Genomic DNA, 13,751 nt, shown 5'->3' with positions numbered 1-13,751 from the left:
TTTTAACAGTGTCCGCCCCCCCCCCCCCGAAGAAAGTTTACCGCCCCCCCCCCCCTCGAAAATTTCAAGTCCCCCCCCCCCCCCCCCCAGGAGAAAAAAGTCTGGAAGAAACACTGTACACATCTCGACCGTCTCTGACCGATTCCTAACACCTTCTGCCGGCCTAACTTGCCGACCCCCGCTGCCGTGGTCAGCTGCCCGTCCCACGTGACCGGTCAGCGCCTTTACTTTTATTGGTCTCTCTCCAACTATCTATAGCCTGTTTCTGCTATCTACCTGACTTCTCCGACGCAATCTTACGTCATCACAGAAAGTATAGGCTGCTGGGCATAGTGGCGACCACGCCATTTCTTCATATGCTAAGGAACATGTAAACTCTTCTTCATCTGCCCTGTTGATCGTTATAGGTGATGACTTTAATTCAATTTTTGAAATTACTCACCTCGACAATATCAATGATACAAAAAAATTGAAAACAAAAAGTTTTATAAGATTAATATAACGATAACTGATGGTTTAACATCTTTTAGAGAAAGTGTTATAATTTATAAACATTAAACTAGACTTAGATTCAAATAAATAGTTGTGTTGATAGTGGTTGCTTTTGATTTTAAAAAAAGGTATGTTGATGATGGGATGCCTTTGATTGAATAAAAAGTTATGTTGGTAGTAGTTGCTTTTGATGAAATAAAACTTTATGTTGATAGTGGGTGCCTTTGATTAAATAAAAAGTTATGTTGAAAGTGGATGCCTTTGATTAAATAAAAAGTTATGTTGAAAGTGGGCGCCTTTGATTAAATAAAAGGCAAACATTTTCTTCAGTTCATCTCAAGTTTATTTAGATTTTTCTAACCGGAAAATTTCCCTTGGAACAAAATTTGTCCGGACTGTTTATCCCTGAGGAAATACAGAAACGGGTGGTCTGCTATAAAGTCAACATTTGTAAGCACATCTGAATCATCGTACGTGTTAACAACAGTAGCTGCAGCCGCAGTTGTTCCGATCTCTGTGACGTCAATTTTGGCTTTGTGAATCACTTGACTGATGTAAATGTTACCTGTGTCGGGAAATTATTTCAAGAGTGAAAGATTTATATATATATATATATATATATATATATATATATATATATATATATATATATATATATATATATATATATATATATATATATATATACATATACATATATATATATATATATAAATATATATATATATATATATATATATATATATATATATATATATATATATATATATATATGAATCTCTAAAAGATTCTCTGTCTCAGTATGTATGTAAAATGTATGTGGAATTCACTATGCAACTTATCCTTTTAATTGACGTTTATAAGGAAAGAACAAAATCAAATTCTAATTTTGTTTTGAAAAAGCAAACAAATTACTTCCCTTTGTTTTGTACTAATTACTTCACAGAAGCCGTTGTTCTTAAATGTTCTCTATTTTTACTTTCTAGTATACAGAGTATAGAGGAAGAATTGTAATCGTGCACAAAAATCAGATGAAATTTTGAGTTTTCACCGGTTTACACCTCAGTACTTCATCGAGTACGGAGTATAGGGGACTTATTTTAATCGGGCAAAAATTAGAAATCCTGATATAACAAAATGTAGACGTTTTATGCGTATTCGAGTCGGAAAAACTGGGTTTTGCAATTTTGTTCGTGTGTGTATGTGTGTCTGTAAATACGATAACTTGAGTACCGTTACAGTTAGGTAGATGAAATTTCATATATAAGTGTTATATCAAATTTGTAATTCTGTATCAACTTTTCAGCGATTTCCGATAAACGGAAGTTGGACTTATTTTACTTTTAGTTTAACAAAAAGCTTATAACTTGAGTACTATTTCAGATAGATCAACGAAATTTGACATATAAGTTAAAAATCTAATTTTCCGTTTTCTGTCAAATTTTGACCGGAAGTATTAATTTACTCTACACACACAGACATGCGGACAAGATTGCAAAATTATGTTTCTCCGAATCAGGGAGGTGTAAAACGTTGAGATCTGTTAAAATCTAGCTTTTTTTTTTGCCCAATTACAATACTTTCTCTATACTTCGTATACGAAAAAGTAAAAATGGATGAAAAATCATGTCTATATCCCGAGTTGCCATCCCCCGTAGTGTTATATAAGAATATTCGAGAAAGTTTGGGGGAGATCACTCCCGGTTTATTAAGTTTATGTTTGCTTTATTGTTTGCGTTTATGTTTCCTTTTGTGTTTGCGTTTGTGTTGTCGAACACTTGTTTTAATTGGTTTGGTTTCTTTTTATGTTTCAGTTAGTAGCATTAAATAGATGGATGTAAATTACATTTTATTTTTCAAAATTAAAACTATTAGTACCTTTTTATGTTGCATTTGGTAACTTTGTATTAAAAGTACATTTTTTTTTCAAAATTAAAACTATTTATATCCTTTTATTTTGCATTTGGTAACATTAAATAGATGGATGTAAATTACATTTTTTTTTCAAAATTAAAACTATTAATACTTTTTTATGTTGCGATTGATAACATTAAATAGACGGATGTATTCATGTAATTTACATTTTTTTTTTAAAAATTAAAACTATTATTACCTTATGAGCCTGCAACTTGTTTTATACCCAAGTGTAAAATTGTATCAATCAAATGCAAAAACGTCAATTTGAAAATAAAAGCTATCTGAAACACAGTTCCTTGCCTAAGTCTAAAGTTGTTATAGAAATTAGTTACCTGAAGAGGTGATGCCAGTAAAGTCAGCTCCAGGACCAAACGCCTCGACCATCCCCAGATCTATTAGAGGTTGTTTCAAGTCAAGCGTCGTCTCCGTCTGAAACTTTGGAATCCTGACCGAGACTGAGTTGGTTCGGAGGTTTTTGAACAGCTCCTCCATGTGTTGTGGATTTGAAAGCCATGTTTCTTTAAAGAAAATCATTAAAAAGTATTTTAATATTAATTTTTGTTGTGTTGTGTTGTGTGTTGTGGTGTGTGGTGTGGTGTGTTGTGTTGTGTGATGTTGTGTTAACATACCAAGATTTGCGAGACCGTCTATTTTCTTTGGCAGGGCGATGTAGAAAGCAAACCTTCCCCCTTTAAAGGGCAGCTCTGCCACATCAACTTGATTTGGTTTATCCTTCTTGTGTTTTATGTTCCTGTCTACTTGCATCATATTAATCTTAAACGGCAATAAAAGACAAAAGTCTAATATGAAGACATTGCATTGTTTTACTTATCGTATACGGAGTAGAGAAGAAGTATTGTAATCGTCAGAAAAAAACTAGAAATCCAGATTTCTTAAATCGAGCATTTATATACTTTAGCAAACTTAGAATACATCTTGCAATCTGTGTGTGTGCTTTAGTTTTCTGCAATGAATAGTAATTAATAATAATTGTATTATGATGTGTATGTTTTATTGATTATTCAAGTGTCTTTCAAGTGGCGTGTGTCAACATTAAACATGATTTTTTTACAACACTTTTCAATGATGTTACCTGCGTTTCTTCCTTGCCATGTCTAAAGAACGTTTTTTTGCTCGCTGGTTCGAATTTCGTCTCCCATGTCCCGTTGAAGAAAATTGTGTTGACTAAGGCCATAGCCGTGTCCTCAGTGATAAACCCTAGAACATTGTAAACACAGTTATATCAGTACCTACTGACTAATAGCACTGTTTGCTATGAAAACTTGTTGGTATGTAAACTATTTGGACCTAAAGAAGCAAATCAGGTTTAATGTAGTTCTTCTTCTTCGTTCTCAATTTAATGTACACTGGATTTCCTTTAACACGATTTAAAAATTGCGTGTTAACATGGTATACGCTATAAGAACCATTGATTTTGTTCATTGTCTGCTTTTTAAGGACTTGTTTTTATATTCCATCCAAGAAAAAATCAACGATGCAGCAGTTGTTTGAATTTGGAGTTTTCTGTCCTAAATAGATTGCTGTCTCTAGGTATCGAGACTCATCTGCCACGGGGTTCGAGCTTTGAACATATCGGTTCAACAACTATGGGCCTTACCGGCTCGACCACGCCGATCCACATTTAGTTAGGTATATTGCTATAAGTTTTCCTAAATTTTCTAAAATAAAGTCATTCAAGTTTAACCTCTAAACAGTCTTACACTTTATAACGAAAGTTTTGTGTATACAGTTTTCTTAGTTTCAGTTTTAAAAACATTATATCTACACGCAACAGTTTATTTATTTGTAGAGAATACAGACATTTTACAACAACCTTCTGGCAAAACTTTTTCAATAACATTTTTTGTGGCTCCAGCAATGTAGTCGTTGATTGCCTTCTCTGGCCCTTCAGGGGCGGAAAAGTCAATGTTCTCCACTAGGGCACTAAATTTGGTCTCAACATCTTTAGTGAATCCAGGTTTTATTTTTATTCTTGGATTGACAAAAATGGCGTTTGCTGTGCTAATGACGACTTCTCGGATTGAAGTAATCTGTAACAGAAAAAAATACGATTCACTCTAATTTAGCCTAGCATGACAGTAGCATAATGGTTAACGATGTATTTATTTAGATGGATATGAACATTTTTACAATTTGCTTTTGTATTTTGTTTAGTTGATTCTTTTATTTTAAAAACATAACCTCAGGAAACCAAAGAATATTTTTTAATTAAGAAAATCTTTACAGTTTTTAAAACTTCTATACGAAAATCAGCAACTTTAATATTTTATTTTACCTAATATGGTAATTATTAAGATGTCTTTTTAATTAAACTGCAGCTAAATTAAATCAAACCTCGTGGATGAAATTTTTGTACTCTGTAGAAACCTGAGAAGCAGACTCGACCCCTAGCGTGTTCAACATTTCTTTCGCAGTTTTCCCTTTTGCGCCAAGCGAAGTCATAGTTAGAATTGAGTGGATGCTATAAATATTAATATGATTAAAACAAGCAACAACTGTCAGTGTTGAATAGGTCAGAAATTGTATATAAAATGGATGCCCCTATTATGTGTCTTCGATTGAAATATGTGATATGAGTCTGCACTTCACTGTTGGTACAGGACGAGCCGAAATACGCAATGGCTGACACAGTTAACCATATTTTCGTTGGATATATATATATATATATATATATATATATATATATATATGGCAGTATGTCTCTGTGTTTGTGTGCATGTTTGCCGGTTTGGCGTTTATGCCTTATTGTACTATTCCGATCGCAATGGAACTGGAATGTTGATAAGTATACTTCACACATGGTTTGTGTCATAAATCGTTCTAAATGTTTGAGGTTCGGGCGAGGATGTTTGAGGTTCGGGCGAGGATGTTTGACGCCCTTAAATGCCCAGCGGCTGTCTTGGCACATGGGGTCCAGTATAAGTATGACCTACTTAGGTCTTGTATTTTTTAGTTTGACTTTTATTACTCAACCATCAGTGACCTGTGGTGCAATCGCCGGTATTTTTCCATAGTTTCAAGAAAGACTTTTCCATCACGAGAGGTGGTGCAATACTTTTATAATTTCGATTGGTTGATTCGGACATCGAAGATGTCCCAACCAATATTCTCATGTTTTGAAGGTGACCTCCCATGTTGCCTCAGGTGTCAAATAGTCTGCGCACACGTTTCTGCAGGCAGCCGACCGCAGCAGTCCATAGTAGCAGTCAGACCAGACATCTTTGAGAGAGAAAGCCTTGAGTGTGGCCATTTTGTAGTATATAGTTTTTAAGCAGCTTGTTCCCTTATTACTTGTGGTTTTAAGTAATATTTTGTGCTTTAAGTAGTGTCGTATAAGCTGTGGTGATTTTCCTGAGTGCCATATCCTGTGATAGTGTAACATAGTGTTTTTTCTTCAACTTGTAAGTTGGGTTTTTGTTATTTTACTCATTCGTTTTATTCTGTATAAAGCTAGAGTCTTATCTTGAATTAGTACACATATTAAAGGTTATATATGGATTAAATGTGTTGTTGGTATCAGGAATTCCTCGAGTGTATCCTCTAGACGTTATGTACGAGTCCTCGTGAACTGTTGAGCCAGCTACCTTTTATAGGGCTTTAAGCCATCTGTGTATAACCATCTAAACGAACCCGGGTACGTTCGCCAGCTCTGTGGCTGATAGAGTGGTGTTTCGTAACATAAGGATCAGTAGTACTACTCGGATCAACCATCAAAACGCACTAAATGCGTCATGCGGCGTTCATTTGTCCCAGAACACAACATGCTCCAACATGTAATTTATAATGACTACATTCGCTTTAAAGAGCGTCCTACACTAGAAATACGGTGAACTACTGCAGTCGATCAGTAACTTGTTTACGCAATAGTTCAAGATTTTAAGAAACTTAAATGTGTACCTGTATGGAGAGAAGACAAAGTTGTCTTTGTCCAGCGCCACCTTCGGGTAGAGCCTTTGGGAGAATCCTGAAGTTGCAGCTGAGAGAGTTTGTTGCTGGTTCTGTTCTCCATGGACCAGCTGACCAGACACGGCCAGAATAGTTAATAGGAGTCGCAACATGTTTTTCTAGACACTGCGGAATGTATAGGGATAGATTATATATATATATATATATATATATATATATATATATATATATATATATATATATATATATATATATATGGTCGGTAAAACATAGTTGCTTGACTGAAAAGTCCAGAGTTTGAACCTCCGGTCAGATGAGGTTCGATAGCTGTTGACAGCTACCATCCTAGTAGAGATAACTCCTAGATCAGAGTGGAGCCCCCTTATGCTATAGAATTACCAACTCAGTTTACTTCTGACAGCTCCTGCTACAGGTGCGACAGGTAACGCCTCTGCCTTGGGTCTATCGGCAGGTTGAGAGAGGATGTCTGATACATGGGCAACACCAGGCTCAACATGCTGCTTAGACTTTGCTCCTTGATTTCCAAAGCGCGATTATCCAGGGGTCCTTTTTTTAGTTTCATACTTAGAAGAAAGTGCACGTATTAATAGCACAGCTGGACTTCTAACCGGTAAGTCTCGAGTTCGAATCCGGGTTCAAGTCAGTCGACAGTCCCTGAGTCCACCCAACTCTGATGGGTACCTAACTCAAGTTAGGGAAAGTAAAGGCTGCTGGGCATAGTGCTGACCACACTATCTCTTCATATGCCGTAACAAGTGAACTCTACTTCACTTGCCCTATAGACCGTCAGGTTTGAAAAGGGAACTTTACTTTTTTTTTAACAAACAGCACAAATGAATAGTATGTTTTAACTTAACACCAGCGAAACTTTTACCTAAATGTTATAAAAGAAATTCGAATAAATAACAAAAACTGAAGATTACAAGTTTACAAATGATCTTATTTGGGCTATGGGGAAAAAATTAAATTATGTTTATTTATAGAAAAAGTATAAATAAGATTAAATGCGCTTTGCGATTTTATTTTGAAATACATTTTAATTATGATTTCTAATTTTAATATCTTGATAGGCCGAAATATTATGATTAATTTGAATTTTCTTATTTTCACCATGAAAAAAGACACGGTTTTAACATTTTTTGTTTAAAATCAAAACTTTGTTCACGACTTACCTGTAGAATCTAGATCTAGATATGAACTGAGAAACTAGAAATCTAAAATGTCAGTTCTGTCCACGTATGATTGGTGTGAATCTAATTATAGAAACGTAAAGCTTTGTTTTCATCTGATCTCAAGTTAAGCTTATATTGATTGGAACAGGGGCGTAGCGAGGGGCGGGGGTGCGAACCGCACCGGGTGACACCATTTAAGGGTGACACCAATGCATAAAATAGCAAAATATATACAGAAAATGATAATTCCACTTAAATAAGTGGTTATTTAGAGTGTTAAATAGTCTTTTAAGCGCCAATTTGACAAATCTCTACAAGGGTGGAAGGGGGTGGGGGGTGACACCCTGACGTAAACGTAATGATAGAGAAAACATGTTACATATGTATAATAATCGACTATAGATAAAAATCGTTAGTTTTATATCTGAGCACAGTTTAAAGCAATCGCCTTGGGGGGGGGGGGGGGGAGGGGGGGAGTGGGGGAAAGTTACATTACTTCAAAGTTGCAAAATATGCCTGAGGTAAACGGTTTGGTTGAGTATCGTAATAACATATGTTAATCCACGGATGTGGGGGATGTAAAAAAAAAAATATGTGAATACATACACATACGTATATACATACTTATATAAATTCAAATTTGGCAGGAAATAAAACACGGGGGCCAGTACACATTGGCCGCAAACTTTTGCCGAACGACCCCCCTTGGTATTTTGTGAGGTCGTAGACCGACCCTGGAGGGTAAGAAAAAAACACATTATTCCCGTCGGATAAACCCATTAGGGTCGTTAGATTTGTCCAGATAACGTATTTTCTTATATAAACAATTGTTTGTGAAAAAGTAAATAGACTACGTAATTTAGTATGTGTACAGGGGAAAAAAACTTTTTTTAAGTAATAATTTTTAAATCATGTTTATAATATTTTAAAGAAAAAACAAAACATCACAAAGTATAGCATTCGATTAAATAAAAATTTTGTTATAAATTAAATTATGTAATGTATTGAAATTATACAAGTTAATTCCAAAAGTAAATTTAATATAATATTTGATGTATACTTTTAAGGATACAAGATACCCATGTTTTCGATAAAAAAATAATTTTGCTCCCCAAAATTTTTATTTCTTCATTCGGTACTAATACCTTTTGTCTATCTAACCCGAACATTTCGGACTTCTACGCCGTACGGTTAACCGTTTATTGCCATGTGAAACATGGTACCCCCCGGCAAGTCTTCACTCTACTACGTGGACAGCGGCTATCTTCGAGCGAGTATTACATCATTTATTGCCCGCGAGGCACCATAAACTTTACAGCAATCTAAGGGCCAAGCACTCGTGTACCCGCTGGTGTAGTGACTTTTTCTTTTGTTCTACAAATAAGTGGGATAAACGTTGTTTTCTACCAAGTAAAATTTGATGTCAAACTCCATATAAGGGCATGCGCGTAAAAATTATGAATGGGAAGAGATTCATTGATACGTTTGACCAATCATACAATAGTACAGTAAATCAAAATAATCTGCGATAGGTTGCAACTAACCACGTGTGCTAGGCAGCCATCTTGTTTCTACATAAACAAAACAATCGCCTGTCTTAGTTTGTTTACTTTATTTGCATATACTCTTTTATTTGTTGTTTTAAAGTTATAGAACAACATTAAGTTTAATAATTGAAACTTTGCCTAGAAATGTACTGTTGATTGTCACTGGAACACTATTAAACACTGTTTCGTACGCTTTATTATACTAAGCTGAAACAATGCGTCATGGACATGTCTATCAGTTTGAAGAATGTACTGTCCATCCCCTTTACCCCCTTCATTCCCTTCTCGCCATTCAACCAACGGCCGGTTTATAATCTTGTTACGGCATGCTGTGATAGGCTTGAACGCGTTCATCAGGCTTTACACCGGACTGTATACGACACATGTGTTAATGTGTATGCCCGCCCATCTCTCCTTACAGGGTTTGCTAGCATCGAATGTAAATACTAGATGGGATAGCTGATAAGCATTCACTTAGGCCCTGTACTTGACCCTATCTACACAGACGTATTATTCACGGTTGAATGAACATTGGTAATCTATGGCTCATCGGTTCTTCACGCACTATCCAGGGGTGGGGTGGGGTGAAGGGGCGTGTTTAACCTCAAGCGTTGTACCCAGCGTTGTGTAGTAGGCTATTATCATAAGGCAATAAACTTGTGTAAGCTACAATAGACATTCTATTGACGTGAGAAGACCGACTAACAAACAAAACTTAATCTGGTTTGATGATAGCTGTTCTGAGAATAACAATCGAATGATAGGATGTTTAAGACTTAACAGTCATTAAGTTATTACCTGTTGTATGCATATTTTCTGCTTACGCAGACAAATCTATCTTAAACTTACAACATGAATCAACGCGTATTTTATTAGCCAAATGGTTCTTCCACACATAACAAGAAGTCATTTTCTGTTTGCTATAAGAGGAAACGCACAGTGCCTTTTTCTGCCTTTCTTTTCACGTTTTCTCAACTTTGCATTTTTACTCAAAGTTCAACATTCAAATCGCTAAGGCTTTGGAACCCTTAGTGTAACAGCACTGAAACATTCCACATGCATTTAGCATTATACCATCTACAAAACTACGTTTGTACATTAAGTTTACTACAATACTTTAGAAAATATCAATACTTATGTGACACCACCCCCTAATTTCTGTACATAAATTTACGTAAAAATTTGTAATAAAAATTGAGTACAAACTATCGCAATGAACAAACGTAGAAATGTATAGTTTGGTTTCGTAAATCTAAATCTTTCATCCGCTTTTTAAAATCTCTTATGGGAACAAAGCCTTAGCGATTTGAAAAGGTGTTAGTTTTCACACCTTTTCGCGGTTCCCATGGCAACCAGTACTGCTATTGACGGCCATATATTATTTTTGTCTATAGCCTAACAACTACTAACATATGTACTTATTAAATACCCAGAAATGCGTTAAATTATAAAAAAAAATTCTATCCGTGGTGTCTACCCTTAAGGAAGCCTTTTCAGTTCTAATAACCTAGCGAGTAATAAGTTTGCGAATACTTCGCCAATGGCTGCCTGCATGACTGATGATTACTCAGACTGTTTAAGGCCCTATGCACCACACATAACAGACAATCACCAATTTATATATATATATATATATATATATATATATATATATATATATATATATATATATATATATATATATATATATATACATTTTACGGAGTTTGGGGGGGGGGGGGGGGGGTGACACCATTAAGTGCCGCACCGGGTGACATCCGACCTCGCTGCGCCACTAGATAGGAATATTGAAATTTTGCAAACTAATAATTTGTTTTCAACTAATCCTACTTTATTCCTCTTCTGATATAGATATTAAAATATTAACGACACACGATCTAATTAACAAGCAGCGGCGTTGTGGGCAGCATCAAGGGATATCCAATTTGTAAGGACTCACATGTGATGTACTTTAGATTGGTTAAAACTCTTTTCAAATCTAAATATAGATTAATAGAAAGAAGATAAAGAAAAATTGAAATGTGTCATAATACTCCCGAGCATTGGTTCAATAATTTTAATGTGAAATTAGAACTAAAAGACAACTGCCGAAAATATGTAGTTCATGGTTACATCATCTGTTAGTTCTGGTTTTTTTTAACAATATGTAAATGTTACTGTTTCACCGTCTCTGATATAATGACGAAATATAACAAGTAAAAATTTGGCTACACTACTGTATCGTCTGTACAGAGGCGTAGCGAGGGTGGCGGGGGGTGCGGACCGTACCGGGTGACACCATTTAGGGGGGTGACACCAAGGCAAAAAATAGCAAAATATATTGAGAAAAACTTGAGGGGCGGTGCAAATCGAAAGTTTGAAAGTTTGTCCCCGGGAAGGGTCGCTATGCCTCTGGGGGTGACACCATTAAGTGCCGCACCGGGTGACACCCGACCTCGCTACGCCACTGCGTCTGTATGGCCGAGCTACATCTTGGTAGAATGATCAATATAGAGCAGCGGTTCTTAAACTGTTTGGGTGTACCCAACCCCGCGAGGTTCATTTGCTCATTTACTGAACCCTTCTTAATAATTCTATCGTCCGCACTGACTCAATCTGATCGTGAATTAAAGAGTCCGGGGTGTGTTTTGACCTCAGCTGAACCCCTGAGACAGACTCACCGAACCCCTGGGGTTCCATCGAATCCAGGTTAAGAACCACTGATGTAGGGTAATCTACAGGAATGATGAGTACAATATAATTACATATAACATGCGGGCATGTAGCTTTAGGTTTTGTCGGGCAAGCTCAGTTAATTACATTGTATAATGAAGTTTTATTTTTAAAGGTGACGGATCTGCTTGAACGCTAGAAGAAATGGTCCAGTCCTCTAGCTCAACAAACGCTTAACCAAACACTGATGTTGTCCGTAAGTAAAGTTAAACGCCATTGTGTACAACGTGTGTGATACTCTTTGTTGGTTGTGTACGCGTGTTTTGTGAAGGTTGGGGTGAGAGGCGGGGGGGGGGGGGGGGGATTAAGTGTGACAGATTATATTGACTATAACTTAAAAAGAAACATAAGTATGTAGATTTTCGCTAGGCGAATCAGTCAAAACCCGTCCAAACTTATTTATGTCTTAGAAGGCAGAACAGTGATTTTGAAAGGCCCATAACTCACAATATACAAGTCCTTTAAAAATGTCTGTTTCGTGCCCCTAAACCAAGCTGAAGTAGACTTTAGTAGAGACGTGTACAATGAGCCAATGAGTAGCGGCTGCCATAAGTAGACAAAATTGTGTTCCCACCGCGGAGAGTTAAAAGTTAAATTGAGTGACGTACGGTGTAGGCTAGTCACTAGGCTAAAATTTTCTTTGAAAAAATAAAAAGTTTGAAATAATAATCTTATTCATTTCTAAAATACTATTAAAATATCTTCGTCAATAATAATGATACCTAAGTTCGAGAGACTTAATGTAAATGTAATATGATTTAACACAATAGTGATATACGTGTTAGTAAAAATATTGTTTCTAAAAATTGAAAGTTAACAAATTAGGCATACTCCTGCAACTTATTTTAACGAACGCATTGTAAGTTATTTTTATCAGTTCTTGAAGTACAATTCATACATCGTGAAATGCTAGGCTAAATATTTATTTGTTAACAAACTTATCCGAATTTATGCTGAACCTAAAAAAAATAACTGAGTCTTTTGGTTGAAATAGCGACCATCGTTACAATTAGATTTTTTAAAATATTTGATGACTTCGTTTCTCCCAAAATCGAACGCAACAGAGAAGACTAGTTGTAAAATTATAATTTAAAAAATAACGACCTCCCTAAAATAAATGGCCCAAATATTAGTCAAAATGACGCACTTAATGCAGTATTGAAATGTCATAATGACCTACTTGACCATTGATTGCGTCATTCAAATACCCCTAACCCGAGTGTGTCCTAAATCCAATCATTCCTGGCCGAGCTAAATTTTCTGAACTAATTGAAAAGCCTCATCAACCAGTGACCCAAGTTCGCTAATTACCCATCTCTCCCCACAGATTAGCATGAAGCTAATTAGTTTTTTTTCCAAATTTAGTAAAATAATTATAAAATTAAATTTTCTAATTTATTTGCTAAAACTTGCATTCCTATTTTAAGCTTGACATTAATCAGCTACAACCGTCAAAAGCCTAAACGGAGTCGGCTAAATATCTTAATGAAGGTTTTTATTTTTATTCTTAATTTTAATCATTTTAATGCAACCCAGGGCGGATGAACTAATTAAGGTCGAGTACCTAATAGGCAGGTTTATTTTCTCTACGTTTGCTTTTCATGTAGATCGATATCTTTATATGTAAAAATTTTATTTTAATTTTAAAATTTAAAACTAAAATAGTAATTAAAAAATTCGGGTATAAATGAAACTTGCCCCGTACCTGATAATATCCAGATCATTTTTCTTACCATAAGGTTTGGCGTGGTCGAGTCGGTAAAGTTCATAGACGACCCGACGATAAGTTTCGAGTTCGAACCCTCGGGCAGATGAGGCTCGTTAGCTGGGGACAGCCACTCTTCTAGGAGAGACAACACCAAAATTAAACAACTGCTCCCTTGTAGTTTGTTCTTGTTTGGACAAAGGCTATGGAAGCAAATCCAAAAAGAAAAGCAGGCTGAAATTGGAGTCAACGGCCTAT

General features: G+C 35.7%; 1 protein-coding gene across 1 annotated transcript; it reads right to left on the bottom strand.

Annotated features, from left to right (window-relative positions):
* Positions 1 to 825: 825 nt before the first annotated feature.
* Positions 826 to 7,604, bottom strand: LOC131947983 (serpin B3). Its single transcript, XM_059309421.1, has 8 exons — positions 7,530 to 7,604; positions 6,328 to 6,501; positions 4,765 to 4,891; positions 4,244 to 4,460; positions 3,503 to 3,627; positions 3,039 to 3,183; positions 2,742 to 2,927; positions 826 to 1,057 (listed from the first exon to the last, which is right to left on the bottom strand). Exons 2-8 carry the CDS (start codon positions 6,486 to 6,488, stop codon positions 849 to 851), a joined length of 1,170 nt encoding a protein of 389 aa, XP_059165404.1. The 5' UTR covers positions 6,489 to 6,501; positions 7,530 to 7,604; the 3' UTR covers positions 826 to 848.
* Between the last annotated feature and the right edge of the window lie 6,147 nt (positions 7,605 to 13,751).

This window comes from Physella acuta, unplaced genomic scaffold (genome assembly GCF_028476545.2).
Source record: "Physella acuta isolate Inbredline_101_S28 unplaced genomic scaffold, ASM2847654v3 ptg000619l, whole genome shotgun sequence".
NCBI classification, from domain to species: Eukaryota; Metazoa; Mollusca; class Gastropoda; family Physidae; genus Physella; species Physella acuta.
The sequence above is the reverse complement of the archived record's forward strand: the minus strand, read 5'-3'. Positions and strand labels throughout refer to the sequence as shown.